Genomic DNA, 18,456 nt, shown 5'->3' with positions numbered 1-18,456 from the left:
TTGCTCAGACTGTGTTATAGACTTTTGTTTCTCATAATGATCGTTAAAACACAAAAATTAATCTTAAAAATATATAGGCAGAAAGTAATCTTAAGGTGATCTTAATGCTGTTAAAAATAATAAAAAATAAGTAGGATCTCCTTCAAATCCTAGTTACTTTATGCAGGCTTTTTTCCACAACAGAATTAGTTTGTCATTTCTGGAAAATTGATCCATTTGATGAATTTCAAACAAGATGCTAACCCATTTAGCACAGCAAACATGTGCTATCTATATATTTTATCAAAAGCTTTTTCAGTATCTAATGACAAAATTGCAAATAGATCTTTATTTTTATTGAAGTGTAGTAAATAGTTGGCTAATCGAATATTATCTGCTGCTTGCCTAGTTTTCATAAGTTCTGTTTATAAAAATTATCTGCTTGATAATTCTTAATAATGAATTATATCACTTACTGTAATCTAGATAGCTATTAATTTGTGATTGCTGTTAAATTCTTTCATCAACATTAATCAGTGAAATTGGACAATAATTAGTACATAGAGTATCTTTACCTGATTCTGGTATAATTGCAATATAAACCTGATTAAATGCCTCTGATAATATTCCCTTGTCAAGTATCTCAATATTTAATTTTTAAAGAGAAGCAACTTCTTAGACTTATCCAGGTCAACAAAAAGAAGTAAGAAACTTTCACTGCATAGTTTGTCCAAATTAATAACTATTTTTTATGAAGAAGCAAGGAAAAAAATGTATTAAATGCATTATATCAATGATCTTGTATGTTTCAATAAAATTATCATTCTCTTTGTGAATTTGAACTGTTGCTGTTTTACGCCTAATGTTCTGACAACAAATTTTCAGTGATAGCTAATAATTTTATTTTTCCCATTCATAATGCACTTCCCTTTTTTGAATGTGAAAAGCCATTTCCTGTAAGTAAAAAATATGCATGCATAAATTAGAAAATGAAAACATGTTGTTTTCCAACATGTTCACTCAATGTGTTATTTGAAAGAAACTATTGCCAAAATAGGATTTCAGAATGGGTATAACCAATGAATGGAATATATTTTATAATTGCCGCGTAAGCCCTTCATTTTTCTTCTCTTAGTTATGACCTGATTGTAAGCTCCTTAGTTTTTCATAATCACTCTCCTGCAGTTTTTGACCATATCTCTGACTCTATAACTTTATGGCAAAATCAGATATGGGAGTGGCAAAATAAAAGGGTTAAGAAAAAGAAATTAGACAAGGATAAGATTTTGTTCTTCTCATGTCAGAATACAGGATTGTCTAATGAGTTAATGGGAGATCAAGAACGAAGAGAGTATTCACACAATACTTAAGTTAAATACAGAATTCTGTAGGTTGTGCATCCTTTGAAAACGATGTGGAAGAAGGCCTTTAGAATATGCCAGAATGTTATTACCGCACCTCTAGCAGCATTTTTTTTTCATATTTGCATAGAACTCTGAAAATAAAATGACCTTTCTTAATTAAATGAGTGCTGAAGTTGGGCATTTCAGATTCCAAAACATGTTTACCAAATCATTTCCAAATGCTGTACAGCCCTAAAAAAATCAGTATTACAATAAAACATCAATTTTAATAACTTTAAACTATGATTATATAGTATCATAGAACATAGTTTTTCAGTAGCTCTTTTTTGTAAAAGCTGTACTTTACAACTTCGTTCTTTCATCTGTGTATCTTTTTCTCTACTTCACTGAAAAGTTATATAAGTATTACTGTCTCTTTAGAATGATTTACCAAATACATTTAATAGCCACTAAAAGAGAAAAATGTCGCAGTGTCTTAAGTTGTCCCATAACCAATTTGTGAGTCATGACCTATCAGCTGAAAAGCACTGAGCAAGAGAGCTCTTTAATCTGTGCTCTAAATCTGATTGATATTCAAGCATCAGTTTTATATTTGTATGTAAAATCTGACATTTTCACACAGTCCTAATTCTTTCATAAACATGGTAAGTGAAGGCCAGCCCAAAAGAAAACTGATGAGAAACATATGATTGTTCCTAACATTAAACAATAAAATAGCAGTTGACCTCACACTTTTAGAACCACAAAATGTAATTAGGCTGTCAATTCAATGAAAGCTGTGTAATGGGAATGATCTTTAACAGAAATTTACCCACAAGTCATATTTAATGTAGTTTTTTCTCAACATCATGATTTAAATTTATTTCTTCTGATTTCAAAAGTTCTGTATGCTCTTAATATCACTGCCTAGTTATGAGGGTTAATGGTGCTTTATCACTGTTGATTTAATTTTCTCCGCATCCTCCTGCTGTCGAAATTGACAGAATTGTAGGAAAGGTAATATTCTGCTTCAGTCAAATGAAATGATGCATTCAGACTTCCTGAGGAAACAGCTTTTGTAAGCAGTTAAAATATTTATTTATCCAGCTTTTACCTTACAGGTTTATTATTTTTAATTTGCTAAAATAAGAAAAACTATCGTCTCTAATAATATAATCTAAAACCAAGTCTGACCCCCTGCTTGGAATCAGAATATTTGAAATACATTCTTAAGGAAAATAAGAGGGGTACTTTTGTCCTCAAACATCTGGGGGGAAATATAGAAAATCTGATAAGTGATACCTTGATGACATTTTTGGATCTAAAGTGATTAAACATTTTTTTTCTTAGATACTCTCTATTTATATAAAAAAATACTTTTAAGTATCTCAGCAGGAACAATTAAGGAAACATATTAGGAACTATGGTTAATATACAGTATCTATAGAGGCTTCCATCTCACCCAATGTACCCACCTAGAGAAGATGCAGCAATGATACTGAACATTCCCAAGGAGTACTCCTAAACCTGAAGAATTGTATTATTTATTTAAAATGCCAAATTGTATCTTCTGCATTATGAAACAAGATCTTGAGTACTTTAATGTGTAAAAACATAAAAAAGATGTGCTAGATTAGACTTAGACCCATTTAATCTAACATTTTTATTCCCATAGTGGTCAACAAAATGCTTCTATAAGAGCACAATCCTTCTTTGAAAACAGGATTATTCTTACCCCAAAGTAAGAGCTACCCCAAAAATAAGCCCTAGCTTGATTTTTTTTGGGGGGTGGGTCTAATAAAAGCCCTATCCCAAAAATAAGCCCTAGTTTTTGGGCAAGGCACACACCTAAAAAACAAGCTGCGGTGCGGGGGGTGGAGCTACTCCATATGCCCTGCACCCACTTACTGTTGCAGCCAGGCCTACCATGAATCAACACCTGCCTCACCTCGCTGGCCCACTTCTGCGGTGCCCCCCAGACTGCATTTCGCAATCAGAGGCCTTCTGGAAAGGCCTCTGCAGGTGAGAATGAAGCTATGTATTTCCGTAGCTCATTTCTCGGCTGCAGAGATCTTTCCAGAAGGCCTCTGACGGTGAAATGCAGGCCAGGGAGCACCACATTTGTCAGTCCAGCACTCCATTCACAGCTGCAGAGGCATTTCCTTTGGCCGCAGAAGAAGTGGGTTGGCTGGCTGGGGCTCTTGGTGCCGCTGCCATGAGGTGAGACCATGGAAAAGACCCCCAGAAAGTAATATCTTTTGGGGGCCAAAAAAAAGACTGGGTATTATTTTCGGGGAAACACATTATATAGGCTGAGCTGCCATGTTAACTCATCTGACTGGAGTGGACAAGGAGTCTCTTGAATCAGTAATAGCAATAGCATTTGCTAAAATTGACTGACTCTTGATTGGGTCACAGGACTCCTATGTTAATCTTTAAAACAAAGAACTTGCAATTAACAATGATTGTGCAGTTTTATTTAAAAAATTAGGAAGAAGAAAGAAAGGTGTTTTTATGGAAGTATTGCCAGACTTGTCAAAAGCTCTGAGGGGAATGGATTTTGAGGGGTTATTTTTCAAAGTTTTTGTTCATGCAGTTCTCCTGCCCTTTAAGGAAATGTAGGAAAAGTTAATGTAAAATAAAATTGCACTATTTCAGTTGTACTTTGAAAAAGTTTTGCATTAAGACCAAGCAGCTGCAAAAATAATTCATACTTTTAACAGTTCGAATGCATGTCTTAAAGTTATTCTATTTCATTTTTCTTTTGTAGTTCTTTGAGGTTCCATTTGATGCAAATATGAATAGGACAAAAAACAGACCTCTAGTACAAGGACAGATCAGGTAAGGTTGCACATCTGCTTTCTTTAAGCAGAAATGAATCTCATTGTTGCTGTATGTATTTCTCCTATTTGCAATCTTTCTTTGTGCTTAGTTAAATAAAGAATTAAAAAAATGGAAAGAAAACATTTTGAATGCTTTGATGATTCTGACATTTATAATGCCATCCAGAAAATTTTATCAACTTGTTCATATGTTGTATAAGGGCCATTATAGAAATGTGTATTAAGAGTTGCAGACTTCAACATTTTTGTATAAAAGTAAACAAACATTAGAAGCAAAATTCTGATCCTACTAGGTCTTGTCAATTTCCAGAAAAATTAAAACTATGGATCTCCTGCATTAATTCTTAAAAGAAACTTACCTTACCTATCACAAGTAAATAGGCTAATATTTTTTAAATATTTGGGATAGAAACCACAAGACTCACACCCTGGATGGTACCTCTTTACTCTCCTACCATCGGGTAGGAGATACAGGAGTATAGCCAGCTGTACCAACAGGCAGAAGAACAGCTTTTATCCATGGGCTGTTAGGTTTTTGAACGGGAAATAGTTTTATAAACTTTATGCATGATTGACTTGCGAGCAATTAGCTCACATGGTGTAATAAGATGGAGGGTTTGTGTCACTGTGAGTTGGGGGTGGGGGTACGAAGGGAGGCTCAGCCAATCTCAATGTATACATGGTTGTACTTTGACAATAAAGATTCATTTATTCATAATACCTGATCATTGGTTTATGATATTCTACTAGAATGAAAGCGAGCGACATAATCACTGGGGATTTACATTATTAGAATGATTCAGGAGCCCTGGCAGTTTAAATAATATATAATTGTGATTGCCATGAATTAAGGATAACATTTTGGGACCAAAATGAATGCATAAATAATTATTCAAAAATTACATGTTCACAAAACATATTAATATTATGGACAATGATGTTCCGATTCAGCCTACCAACTCTTAAAAAAATATTCTGCCTGTTTCTTTGGAAAAACAACAACAAATGTTTGCTTTTTGCTTCCTAAGGTTCTTAAATTTCTGTTTCTCTGGATCTTATTAGCATAGGTTTAGCACAACAATATTATCTAATAGCTCATGTGATATAAAGAAATGCAAAGTTTCAATCTTACCTCTTACCACTGTAAAATATAACATTCAGTGGCCAATTTACAAATAGAGTAATTTTTAAACTTTCCATTTAAAATATTACAACTCTGCAAATGAAGTATGACTTCTGTGAAAAAACTTAGATGACTGAATGCATATCATAACTTTCTCATTTCTTTATCTACAGACCTTGAGAGTGTGCTGTTAAATACTATACATGATATATAGTTATCCTTCTATAAATAGTTGCAACACTTTTTTGCCAATATTTTACAAAAATAAATCTTAAATATGCCTCATCTTTTGTGCATACACTTTTCTCTGTCTATACATATAAATAAAAAGCCAAGGTCCCATGAGGCTTCTGTTTGAACATAAAGCAACCTTGATTTCTACTTGTGTGTCTGTTCAGTTTCTTAAAGGATTCAGTTCCAAGTTCTAGGGGGAAAGGAGAATGCTGCACCTTATTTGCAAACTTTAAACTAAAGCCCTTATTCATAAACTATTCAACAAACAATTTTCAGATAGCATTTCCATGATTTGTGCCAAGGATTATTTATAACAAAATTATGTTTTCCCTTAGGCATCTGTGAACAGTTGGTCCTATTTATTTCTGTGTTTTATCCATCATCTTTGGAGGATTGAAGAAAAGTGATGGATGAAATTACATGAAAATTGAAACAAAATAGTAAAGCAAGCCCTGGGGGTAAACTCACCCTCACTGTAAATAGAGTACTTTAGTAAACTTGTTCTGATTTGTTCTGTGAGGTGGTGCTAATTATAGATTTCTAAGTTCAGTTAATTTTATTTTAAAAACATCACGAGGAAAATTTTAATGAGAACATCTGTTGAACACACAGTAAGCCAAAAATTGAGCCCAGCCAAAATTCAGTGAAATGGATCTATACCCTTCACTCTAGTCTTTGAATTTGGTTAGGTAACTATATATGAAGTAAAACTCCTCCTTTCTCATTCCCAGATAAAATTAAAGGTTTTTCTTTCTGATCTGAATTACATTCACAGTAATTCCACCTAGGCAATCCAGTGCTTGCATGTATTTCCCACAGAAAAATGCTCTAAAATACATTAAAAGACAGAGCTCTCAATCGCTTAAGCATGTATATAAAATGCCTTTTTCCTCACATGTTTAGATGAAATTGGAAAGATTTGAAAGAAACACCATTTGGCCAAAATCATATTTAAAAATTTTAAACCATATACTGTATTTAAATTGTCCTCTTTGCCCTGTTTGTTGTAATCATTGCAGGGGGGGTGGGATGTCCCAAGCGATTACTTATCCATCCATGTATAGCCAGTTTAATGCTCTTTAAAATGTCACATAGCTTTAAATGATAAGTTCCTATAGATTTCATGTCTATGTGCTATCAACTGCCACTATTTCTTCAGCTGGCCAAAAGTATGCCTAGCATGAGATCCATCTTATTGTGGGATGTTGTTCTAATGTTTGAAACTTCTGTTGTTGTTGTTGTTGTTGTTATTGTTATTATATTTTCTTCTACAGTTTAACACTGAAGGTAAATCAAAACTACATAGAGATAGTTGTATTTGAAAAATTGGTATCACGTATTCTGGGAATCATTCCAAACATGTTTGGGGCATGCATAAGGATTTTTGCATGCCTTCAAAAGCATTGTTGGGGCTGTTTTTTGTGTGTGATACATTTGACTTTCATCAAGTTTAATAATGGGCTAGTCTATTCTTGTTCTTTTAGTTTAACTTTTAGATGTTGTAAATACAGAAACAACTACTTACAGAGAAAATGTTTTGAAGTCTATTGATTTTATATGAATGTGAAATTGTCACTGATCAAAACACTTTAAGATTTATGAACATACACATCATCTTTTAATAGCCTTTATATATTTTATTTATTTATTTATTTTAATTCCATTTATATCCCGCCCTTCTCCGAAGACTCAGGGCGGCTTACAAGCTTAGCAGTAGCCTTCATTCTATGTATATGCCTGCTTATTAGGGCTTTCACACACTCACCCCAAGCGGCATTATTACAAAGTCAGCTTAATTGCCCCCAACAATCTGGGTCCTCATTTTACCTACCTCGGAAGGATGGAAGGCTGAGTCAACCTTGAGCCTGGTGGGACTCGAACCTGCACTGATTGCAGGCAGCTGGTGTTACTTAAGGAGGCATTAGCCCACTGCTCCACCAAGGCTAATATATACATACAGGGAGTGCAGAATTATTAGGCAAGTTGTATTTTTGAGGATTAATTTTATTATTGAACAACAACCATGTTCTCAATGAACCCAAAAAACTCATTAATATCAAAGCTGAATATTTTTGGAAGTAGTTTTTAGTTTGTTTTTAGTTATAGCTATTTTAGGGGGATATCTGTGTGTGCAGGTGACTATTACTGTGCATAATTATTAGGCAACTTAACAAAAAACAAATATATACCCATTTCAATTATTTATTTTTACCAGTGAAACCAATATAACATCTCAACATTCACAAATATACATTTCTGACATTCAAAAACATAACAAAAACAAATCAGTGACCAATATTTCTTTGCAAGGACACTCAAAAGCCTGCCATCCATGGATTCTGTCAGTGTTTTGATCTGTTCACCATCAACATTGCGTGCAGCAGCAACCACAGCCTCCCAGACACTGTTCAGAGAGGTGTACTGTTTTCCCTCCTTGTAAATCTCACATTTGATGATGGACCACAGGTTCTCAATGGGGTTCAGATCAGGTGAACAAGGAGGCCATGTCATTAGATTTCCTTCTTTTATACCCTTTCTTGCCAGCCACGCTGTGGAGTACTTGGACGCGTGTGATGGAGCATTGTCCTGCATGAAAATCATGTTTTTCTTGAAGGATGCAGACTTCTTCCTGTACCACTGCTTGAAGAAGGTGTCTTCCAGAAACTGGCAGTAGGACTGGGAGTTGAGCTTGACTCCATCCTCAACCCGAAAAGGCCCCACAAGCTCATCTTTGATGATACCAGCCCAAACCAGTACTCCACCTCCACCTTGCTGGCGTCTGAGTCGGACTGGAGCTCTCTGCCCTTTACCAATCCAGCCACGGGCCCATCCATCTGGCCCATCAAGACTCACTCTCATTTCATCAGTCCATAAAACCTTAGAAAAATCAGTCTTGAGATATTTCTTGGCCCAGTCTTGACGTTTCAGCTTGTGTGTCTTGTTCAGTGGTGGTCGTCTTTCAGCCTTTCTTACCTTGGCCATGTCTCTGAGTATTGCACACCTTGTGCTTTTGGGCACTCCAGTGATGTTGCAGCTCTGAAATATGGCCAAACTGGTGGCAAGTGGCATCTTGGCAGCTGCACGCTTGACTTTTCTCAGTTCATGGGCAGTTATTTTGCGCCTTGGTTTCTCCACACGCTTCTTGCGACCCTGTTGACTATTTTGAATGAAACGCTTGATTGTTCGATGATCACGCTTCAGAAGCTTTGCAATTTTAAGAGTGCTGCATCCCTCTGCAAGATATCTCACTATTTTTGACTTTTCTGAGCCTGTCAAGTCCTTCTTTTGACCCATTTTGCCAAAGGAAAGGAAGTTGCCTAATAATTATGCACACCTGATACAGGGTGTTGATGTCATTAGACCACACCCCTTCTCATTACAGAGATGCACATCACCTAATATGCTTAATTGGTAGTAGGCTTTCGAGCCTATACAGCTTGGAGTAAGACAACATGCATAAAGAGGATGATGTGGTCAAAATACTCATTTGCCTAATAATTCTGCACTCCCTGTATATATTTGTTGCTGTCTTCAGACCAATAGAGGGAGGTGTTTTCACCATGTAGCCCTGTGAGCAGTGCCTCATTTTTCAAAATATTTCAACATGCTTATATGTCTCTCTTGTTTCACATCCTATCAAACCTTTTAGAGAAAAACAGCTTGTTTCCATCTGTTCTGATTTTATGTTTGATACATAATGGATGCATCTTGATTGAATCCATAGGCTCTGTTAGATGCCTATTCTCTATTAAATCCATTGGATTTTAAAATTATTTGTGCAGATTATTACACATTGTATTGTCAATCCAGCTTCAATTATTTTGTTGTTTATAATAGAGCTATAATGGACCAAACTTTAAAACTATTTTATATTTAATGTTGTTTTACTTTAATCTTATAAGAATCAATATTCTTATATTAATTATATTTTTCCCTTTAAAAGGGTAGTTGCTTGCTTATTTGTTTGTTTGTTTACTTATTTACTATGAATATAGCTGCCTTTTTGACATACCCATGACAAATATTATGAAGAATAAATACAAGATAACATTGGGCCATTTTTCCCTGTCATGGTAAACTATAATTTGGAAAAGAGATCTTGTTAATTGTTTCAACCAGAAATTGCCCCAAGGCTGAGGAAATTGTTCAAGTTTTTTATTCTTCCACAATTTTTTAAATGAGTCAATGCAGTATGAGAGTTTTGGCACAACTCCACTACATGACATCAAGGAAGCCAGTTGGATGTGGCAGTAACAAATGTGATCCTTATAAAAGCATTACACTCCTAATTACTATTAGGATATTAATTCCATTACTTCTGACCGGGTAACAAAGAAACATTTATATTTGCTAGGCATATTTTATCCTCAAGTAGTTTTGACAATGTATCATAGACATTTGATAGTTTGTTAAAGTAATTCCACTCAGCATCCAGCCTCAACTTATCATCTTGGTAAACTTTCTTTCCACTCTGCATATTATCCTCTGATAAACAATGGACTCTGAGTTTGTATGACATGACGAGATTCAAATCTTTCTAAATTAAGTGCACTTTTCACTTTTCCTTCTCTTTTATTCTTTACTTTTTTCCTACTTTCTATCGCAATTACTAGTTTTGTCTTTCTAGTTTTAAAAAAATCTAGTAAAGTTATCTAAAAGAGAGAGAGAGATTGAGATAACATGTTAACTCTTCAAACAATTCAAGCACTTCCTGCACCCACCAGCAGCTGCACCCCAATTACCAATTCATTGAGGACTATCAGTAATGGCTTTTTTATCTGCTAATTTTTATCTGTTATAAAAATTATTGTCAAGAACTATGTCCTTAAATCCCTGTCTGCAAGACTTTTGGTTCAAGTATTGACATGGAGTCAAACAAGGTAATATCCACATCACAAATAGAAGTCAATCAGATTTCCATAATTTAAGTAAAAATAGATTACCAAACTGATAGAAACGTCTACAACATCCAAGGGCAGCATACTAAATTAATGATGAGAGATGGACTATGTGGCATATTCATTCCACCCTCCAGAAAAAAAATGATGGGCCAGAAAACGGTTACTCCTGTTTCCCAGCATCTGCCAAGTGAAGCAAATGCCTTCCCTTGACTAATGGAAGAGCCGATTCTGTTCTTTGAAGCACAGTGAGTCTTTTTTCAAACCTAGTTATACTTCTTTGTACATGCCTCCCTATCTTCTTTCTTACTTTGGCCTTGTGTTTTCTTCTTTGCACCAGAATAACATTGAAGAATTCTGTATTTCATTCCCTCATTCTTGTCAAGAAAATTGCAAGGACTTGTCTAGGCAATCACCAGGAGTCAATAATGACTTGAAGGCACCAAAAAATAATACTTATCTGACCACAGCTTTTAGTATAGAAACATCTCAGTGTATATTGGCCTTGATCTAAGAACCAATGGAAGTTCTTTTAGGGTAAATCATCAGATTATCCAACAGCTTAGCCCCTTAGAAAGATTGAGATAGGGATAAATATATATTTTCTTCTTTAGCTTCAGTATCCCGATTCAAGGCTTCTGAAAGTAATCCAACTCTCATAGCCTTCTCAATCATATATATTATTGTCTGATGCTTAATTTTATTTGTGTTTCTGAATAAAAACAGATGCACGAACAAAAGCATGATTATGTGGCATGTAACCTTTTGTATTAAATAATTAATAGCTTTTTCACAGTGCCAAATACCTCATTCTTCATTGGGCAGTTCATTGCCAGTGCTGCTTGCATTACATGACAGACATCTAATCATATGAATAATGTCTGCCATTATTATACCAATACAAATGGAACAATTTCAAACGCTAAACATCACTTCTTGTTCATTTCAAGTCATTGGAATATTCTTGCACTACCAGATACTTAAGCACAATTCACAGAAAATTTCCAAATGTCCCTTGTCTTATAAATATCTGTTTATGAGTAGCTGGCTTTGAACTAAAGCTGCAAATACTTTGTTTAATTTCATGCTTGACAATGCGGGAAACATTCCTTTTTAAATTGGCATAGTTCTAAAGAGACAGTGCAGCAGTATTCTCTTCAAATGTTTATCCTGGACATTTGTAATTTATTTAATAAAGTTAAGTATACCACCCTGCTGGATGTCTTCTGTACTTTTTCTCTTAAAAGTAAAAAGCTGACATTGGCTGAACATGGTAAAGAAAAAAATTAATAAGGTAGCTTTATAGTTTGACATGTCCAACTACTTGGTGAAAATGTTCCCCTTGCTTTCTAAGTTGTGGGATACTTATTCATTTCTCTCATTCAGGTAGTTGCATCACAGTCACTGAAAGGAAAATCCTTGGGCTGGAACATAGTTTAGAGGACATAAAACCCACATTAAAGGGTGGACTAATGGAATGTTATAATGCCTACTATCTGGAGCAGCAGTGGCTATTTATCCCCACAGTCTGCAGATTACTTGGTTTATGGGCAATACAAGATCTCCTGCTCTGCTTCTTTATGTTTTTCTCAGATCAGAATTTATATTTCTGGTGTGTAAATTTGTGTTGTGCATTTTTAGAAGAAATTCTGTGCAAGAATAAAACTTGTATGTGCAAAATGGCTTTACTTTAATGTTTGCAGGAGTCATTGTCTATTCAGTGTTTCTCTTGGTTATGCTCTCTGGAAAAGGACTGCTGCAAGTTGGTAGGGACATTCCATTATCAGCAGTTGCATGTGTTAAATAGAAATCCTACGGAAACATTTGACCCTCACGCTTTGCTGCCTTTCAATTCAGCTGTGAGGCCTTTGCCATGGTATTATTTATCAAGGCCTTTAATTGCATGTGGGACAGTTGATAAATTTAAGTGCATTGAGCATCACATCCAGTTAGGAAACATCCCAGATGCTCTTGTATAAGCTAGGAGTCATGGTGCATTTGAATAAATAGCTCTCCATCTGCTTCTGAAGACCACTGCTGAGGAGTAATACACACTCCTAATGGAGTTGTCTTAGCCTACTGTGTCACAACACAGCAGGGGCTAGAGCCTAGCTATTTGAAGAAGGACAACAATTGTATCCTATAATCCTTTTCACTGTGACCTCCAATATAAGTAAACTTTTAGGATGTACCATTTTTCTATTTCAATTTTCTCAAGAAATAAGGGTAGACAACTTTTTTTTCCTTCAAAAGCATCCATGACAAAATAGAATCTTAGATTATGGTCTACTCTATTGTGATATTCAACTAAAAATTAGTTGTATGTTAGATATGTCAATATAACATATTTGCTAGTTCATCATAAACAGATGTCAGTAGGAAAATGTACACAAATTATTTTTTTTTACCCTGATGAAACTAGTGTGAGATTATTTATTAAATATTTTCTGCATTTGGGGAGATGGTGAATAGTATGAGAGTCTTTGGACTCTCAGTCAAAATCCTGCCCAGTCCCTACAGTGCCATTTATGTGTGAAATAGTTGAACACGTGCCTTCCCTTGAGGGGCGATGGGGCACTTCTTTGTAAGTGGGCAGGGCATAAAACTAAGAGAAGATGGGACAAAGGAGTGAGGGAAGAAGCAAGAGAGTAAGGAGATAATATGTATAAGGGAAATAAAAAGAGAAAAATTAGTGGTCCAGTCAAAAAAAGTAAACTATCATTCCATAAGTAAGTAGAGAATTCTGTGTCTCTGATACCTATAATCATACAATGTTATTGTTCAACAAAGTTTTAATTATTCATAATGTTCCTTTCAATAAAATGTGATAGACTATACTTCTTGACTTCATATAGCATACTATATTGGAAGAAAAACCAATAAGAGAGGAGATAATCTTAATATAAGAATCTAATATCATCATCATCATCATTATTATTATTATTATTATTATTATTATTATTATTATTATTATTATTATTATTATTATTATTATTATTGGGATAGTACTGGGGTAGCAAGGTTTTAAACCTAGACAAACATTATGAAACTGCTTGTTTTAAGATTTGCTGGCATAAAGTTTTCTGTTACTAGTTTCTAAAATTTCAAGGGGAAATCCAACATTAGATTTCCCTCTCTTAAATGGAAACCTGTATTTGACATTGGAGAGAGAAATTCAAGGGTAACCTCTGAAATGTCATACTAATGGTCATACGTTTGCCCTTTATAGTATTAAATAATATGAAACGAGTTTTGGCAATTCACTATTAAAAGCATCAATCAAACAAATTTAGGAACACTGATTCTGTTATTTTATAGAAGATCCACTAGTGGCTTTAAAAATCTTACTGGGGTTAGAGATAATGTGCATGAAAATGATATGCATGAATATATTTGCTAAGGAAACATTGGCAGGTTATCATAATAACAGTAGCTGTTACACTAGTAAAAATAAAATCAAGTCAAATCATTTCTTTATAATGATAAACTATACTAATATACCATGTCATATGTAGCACAATTATAAGTAATGAGTGTTTGAACCAAAAATCTACCTCAGAGACATGAAATGTAACATTAGAGTCTCTCAGAATATAGTTTTACATAACCATTTGTTTCACAGTGATCAATTTGAAAGTTGGTTCAAAGTATCACAACATGAATGCTACTCAAAAAATTTCCTTAAGTCCCTTAAAATACATAGCCGTTTTTACAAAGGACTAAAAAGTATGAAGGGTTTCTTACTAAGTGAGCTTTTAGACATCAATCCTCATTCTAATAATATCACTAAAGTCAGTTCCCAATATAATAATTATGAATGTGAATAGTTCTTGTTTTCAGCCACAATGTTGCTGTGTTGTGTGAATCGAGGCACCCCCGGGGGTATGCTGTGGTTTGCAATGGAAGATTGTAGCTTAAGCTTTATATGTACCAAAACTCAAAAGAATGTTCACATCAGAAGAATCAGGCCCCTCTATTGAATTCTTAGGCAAGATCTAAAATGCTCTAAATGGCTTCTTGGTGTTTTAATAGTCATTGGGAACTAGAAACAAGGCAACCTAGGCAAATAATTATTTCAACGTTAAGCAGAAATAAACTGATCTTCACTGGGCTTGGAAGTTATGCTGGGTCAAATCTACATAATGGTTGGAAGGGAAAAAGTTTAAAAGAATTAGAGCTGGGGCAAAACTGGGGAGTTGACCTCCTGACCGCAGATAATGGCAAAGTGCTTCCTACTTCTGTCAAGAAATGTGCAAGGGTACCCCTACAAATCTGCCCTGAGCAAAAAGAGAGTTGACTTTTTGTTATAGAAATAACAAGCAAAAATTTGTATTTCTTAAAAATTGGAAACCAGAAAGCAACTGGATATATATTCTCAAAAATATTCATTTGGTTGGGCTAAATAATAAAATTTGTTTGAGAATAGAGCTTCTTATGGAGCCTATTAAATTTATGTACATTTGTATTTATATACATTTGTATACATTTTGCTTTAAGGCAGTCCAACTCTCTGGCACTCTGCCCTTTTTTTAATCTTGGAAGACTTTATCTTACCAACAGTGGCCCGTTATTCAACATGTGCCAAGTAGTTTCAAAAATGACACTACTCAGCAAGTCCATTACCAAACTGTCTCAGATGCTAAATGGCTTCCAACTCGAATTCTATTTGCAGTAAGTCACGTAAAAAGTGCATTTCTTCTGTAAATGGTTGAGTTTATTAGGTCTTTAAACAAGGGACAGCTTACATATTAGCAACTTGGCAAGTCAGATACCAGGGTTTACACTTTAATTAGGCATTGCTAGCATAGTCGTTGCTGCAGAGTTTGCATTCCAGAGACTAAGATACACAAAGAACTCTCTCACCCATTTTATTGGAGTCTACTTGATAAAAATCACAGTTTATACTCTAATAATTTTTGCTGAAAGGGGGCCTATCTGGGTAATAGGATTTGTATATTCCTTTCTATGCTGGTTTGCTTTACTTTAAATTTCTAATGATCTGCTGGGGGTCCTTGCACAAATATTTAAAGGGATGAACACCTCTTGCAGAAAAGGTGATAATGTGCTAAAAAACAAACCACTGAAACCTAAACTTAGGAAAGCTTGAACAGGAAATAGATATCCTGCCCATAAAAAATAATATTGAAGGGAGAAGATGAAACAGTCACAGTATAAAATATGTTATTACTATTTCTTATACCATCCTTAATTATAGTCCCAGGACAGTTAATAACTGAATAATGATGAATATATTCACCGTCATTAGTTGTAATATTATATATTACTGGTTATGATATCATTATCAAAGAGCAAGTAGGATCAGTATTTTATGGCAAAATCTCCCTCATTTGGACTCCAACCATTCTCTTTTCTCTTTTTCATTTCTTTCTGTTTTTCTATTTCTTGGCATTCAGTTAAATGACCAACCCCATTGGACATGGATAGGATGTAAATAAGAGGTATGCTGTTAACACATAGTTTATTCTGCAGGTTGTGAATAAGAATTCATGTACATAATCTCAAAGTCCTTTGAAACAGGTTATTGCATTCTCAGAATTATGTTGCCTTATAGAACGGAGTACCCCAACCTTTCCAGCTTTATGGACCAGCTGGGGGGGGAGAAGCAAATGGAGTGCATGCGCTCGCACAAGTGGCGATGCATGTGCAGTCGCTTACCTGCTGCTTCTGCAGCCAATTCTGAAAGGCTTACACCCCAGAGACTGGGGACCCTTGTTAAGGAAGATCCTTTTTGAATGAGATGATGAGTTGAAACTGACTGCAGGGGATGTTTAGATTCATTCATTCAAAGTTACAGCGGCACTGAAAAAGTGACTTAGGACCGTTTTTCATTCTTATGACCACTGCACCATCCCCATGGTCATGTGACCACTTGGCAACTAGCATCTATTTATGACGGTTGCAGTGTCCCCGGGGGTCCTGTGATCATCTTGTGACCTTCTGACAAGCAGAATCAATGGGACAGATTCACTTAACAACCATGTTACTAACTTAACAACTGCAGTGATTCACTTAACAACTGGCAAGAAAGTTTATAAAATGGGGCAAAATTCAGTTAACAACTTCTTGCTTCAGAACAGAAATTTTGGCCTCAATTGTTGTCATAAGTCGAGGACCTCCTGTACTGTGTTTCAAACTCTGGGTGATTCTGAATTGTAACTGTTGTTCATAATTTCATCTAAGAGCAACACTGAAATAATGAAAAGCCTTTATACACAAATGAAACCGTAATGAATTTAGGCCTCATTGCATTGATATCATTCTTCTCCTCCCTTTCCAACTGGAAAAAAATACATTTGGAAATAAGAATTTAATTCTCTGCAGAATATGTGCTTGAAGGAAAAGAAGGATTTATGGCACTTTTAACATGCTGTTTCTGTTCTCATATCTTATCTTGTAAATTTAGTGCAATAGAGATTCTCATGAGAACTGCTAAAATAATATAAAAATAAAATTAAATGAATTGTTCTATTCTTTGTGTTACATTCTAAATATCTTTTGATTGATTGCCTTGTAATCAGTCACTGTAATTTGATAATTTTATTGCCCTTCTAAATCACCAATAATGTCAGCTTTCTGGGTGTATAAATAAATAGAAACCATAAAAATAATCTTAAGAACAGCATGAAAAACAAGAAACAATGATAGCAATAGTAATTATAGCAAAATTTAAAAACTCCAAATTCAAAAATATAAATGCAAAAATGCAAGCATTCAAGCTCATAATTTTTTTAAAAAAATGAACTATTCTTAAAAATGGTTGTAATGAAAAATTAGAGATATGAGGGAGGCTATTTTTTGAGAAATAAGTGAGTTCTTTAAACCAGGCTGATTTGTTTATAAAGTTGCTAACGTCTGTAATTCTGGACAAAGGAGATGGAACATCTGCAACTGAGATTGGTTAACTAATTGCCTTAGTTTGGTTAAAATGCAGGGTCAATTACATTTTCAAACAACAACTTATATGCTCTCTGACAGCAAAGCTGGGATGTCGTATATTATCTGTTTCCTTGTTTAGAGAGAAAGAAATGAATTTACATAGATACGTGATATTTTAATGTAGCCAATACAAATTTCTTTGCAAAGAAAGGGAAGCTGGCAACTTTGGACTAAAAATGCCATGTCAGGAATCCAAGAGATATTTGTTTTTCTCAGCCACAGTTCTGTCAGTTGAATTGGTTTTTAATAGCAGCAATCTAAAGAAGTGGCTTTTAAGAGATGGTTTCTTATAAACATCTACTCTTGATGTAACAGAGTGAAACAGATTACCTCTCTTTCCTTTAACCCCCCAGAACCCACAAAACTATTCCTAGGGGATGGGAAACAATTTAGAGGTGAACAAGTGACAGTGGGACGCAGAAAAGGTCTCAGTCACTAAGTGAGAAAAGGTCTGTTCATGAAATATTGGCTATTACTCAGAATTTCTTAGTTTTTATTCATATGTTTTCTGAATAAAAGTTCAAACTGGTTCATTGTTGTAGCCTTTATATTGACTCAGAAATCAGTTGTTAAATGGTAATAAACCTTTTTGTATGGAAAACGGTGATAATGCAATATGTTTGATACACAGCTTACTTTTGATACAAATCAGATAGGTAGGTAGATAGATAGATAGATAGATAGATAGATAGATAGATAGATAGATAGATAGATAGATAGATAGATAGATACACTGACAGACAGACAATGAATGGAGAGATACATGTGTACACACATATATTCACATACATGTGTGTGTGTGTGTGTGTGTGTGTCTATCTGTGAGTATATACCTCACTTGTTTCACAGAATTAGTAAAGTGCTGACATATTTCATATTTCCATATTTGTGAGTTGGTATTGGGGACCTCTAGTCATGGTTTTGAAGTTTTTTGGTGCACAGATCCCTGTGCACTAGAGTAGGGAAATTAAGAATCAGATTTCCATTTCCCACCACTATTATGCCATTGTTCCAGACTGCTTCTTTGTTGCAATTACTTTCAATCATTGATCAGAGGTAAAATAATGACTGTCATGGAG

The 18,456-nt window shown here is 34.7% G+C and overlaps 1 protein-coding gene across 2 annotated transcripts in view; it reads left to right on the top strand.

Annotated features, from left to right (window-relative positions):
* Positions 1-18,456, top strand: part of COX10 (cytochrome c oxidase assembly factor heme A:farnesyltransferase COX10) — a 110,494-nt gene that overhangs the window by 66,426 nt on the left and 25,612 nt on the right. For both annotated transcript variants that reach the window (XM_083352351.1, XM_083352352.1), the window contains exon 5: positions 4,093-4,163. In XM_083352351.1, the coding sequence (XP_083208477.1) occupies positions 4,093-4,163 (71 nt within the window). The remainder of the gene's footprint in view (positions 1-4,092; positions 4,164-18,456) is intronic.

The sequence above is a fragment of the Vipera ursinii genome, assembly GCF_947247035.1.
Source record: "Vipera ursinii genome assembly, chromosome: 2".
In the NCBI taxonomy this organism is placed as follows: domain Eukaryota; kingdom Metazoa; phylum Chordata; class Lepidosauria; order Squamata; family Viperidae; genus Vipera; species Vipera ursinii.
Note: the sequence above shows the minus strand (reverse complement) of the source record. Positions and strands in the feature narration are given on the sequence as shown.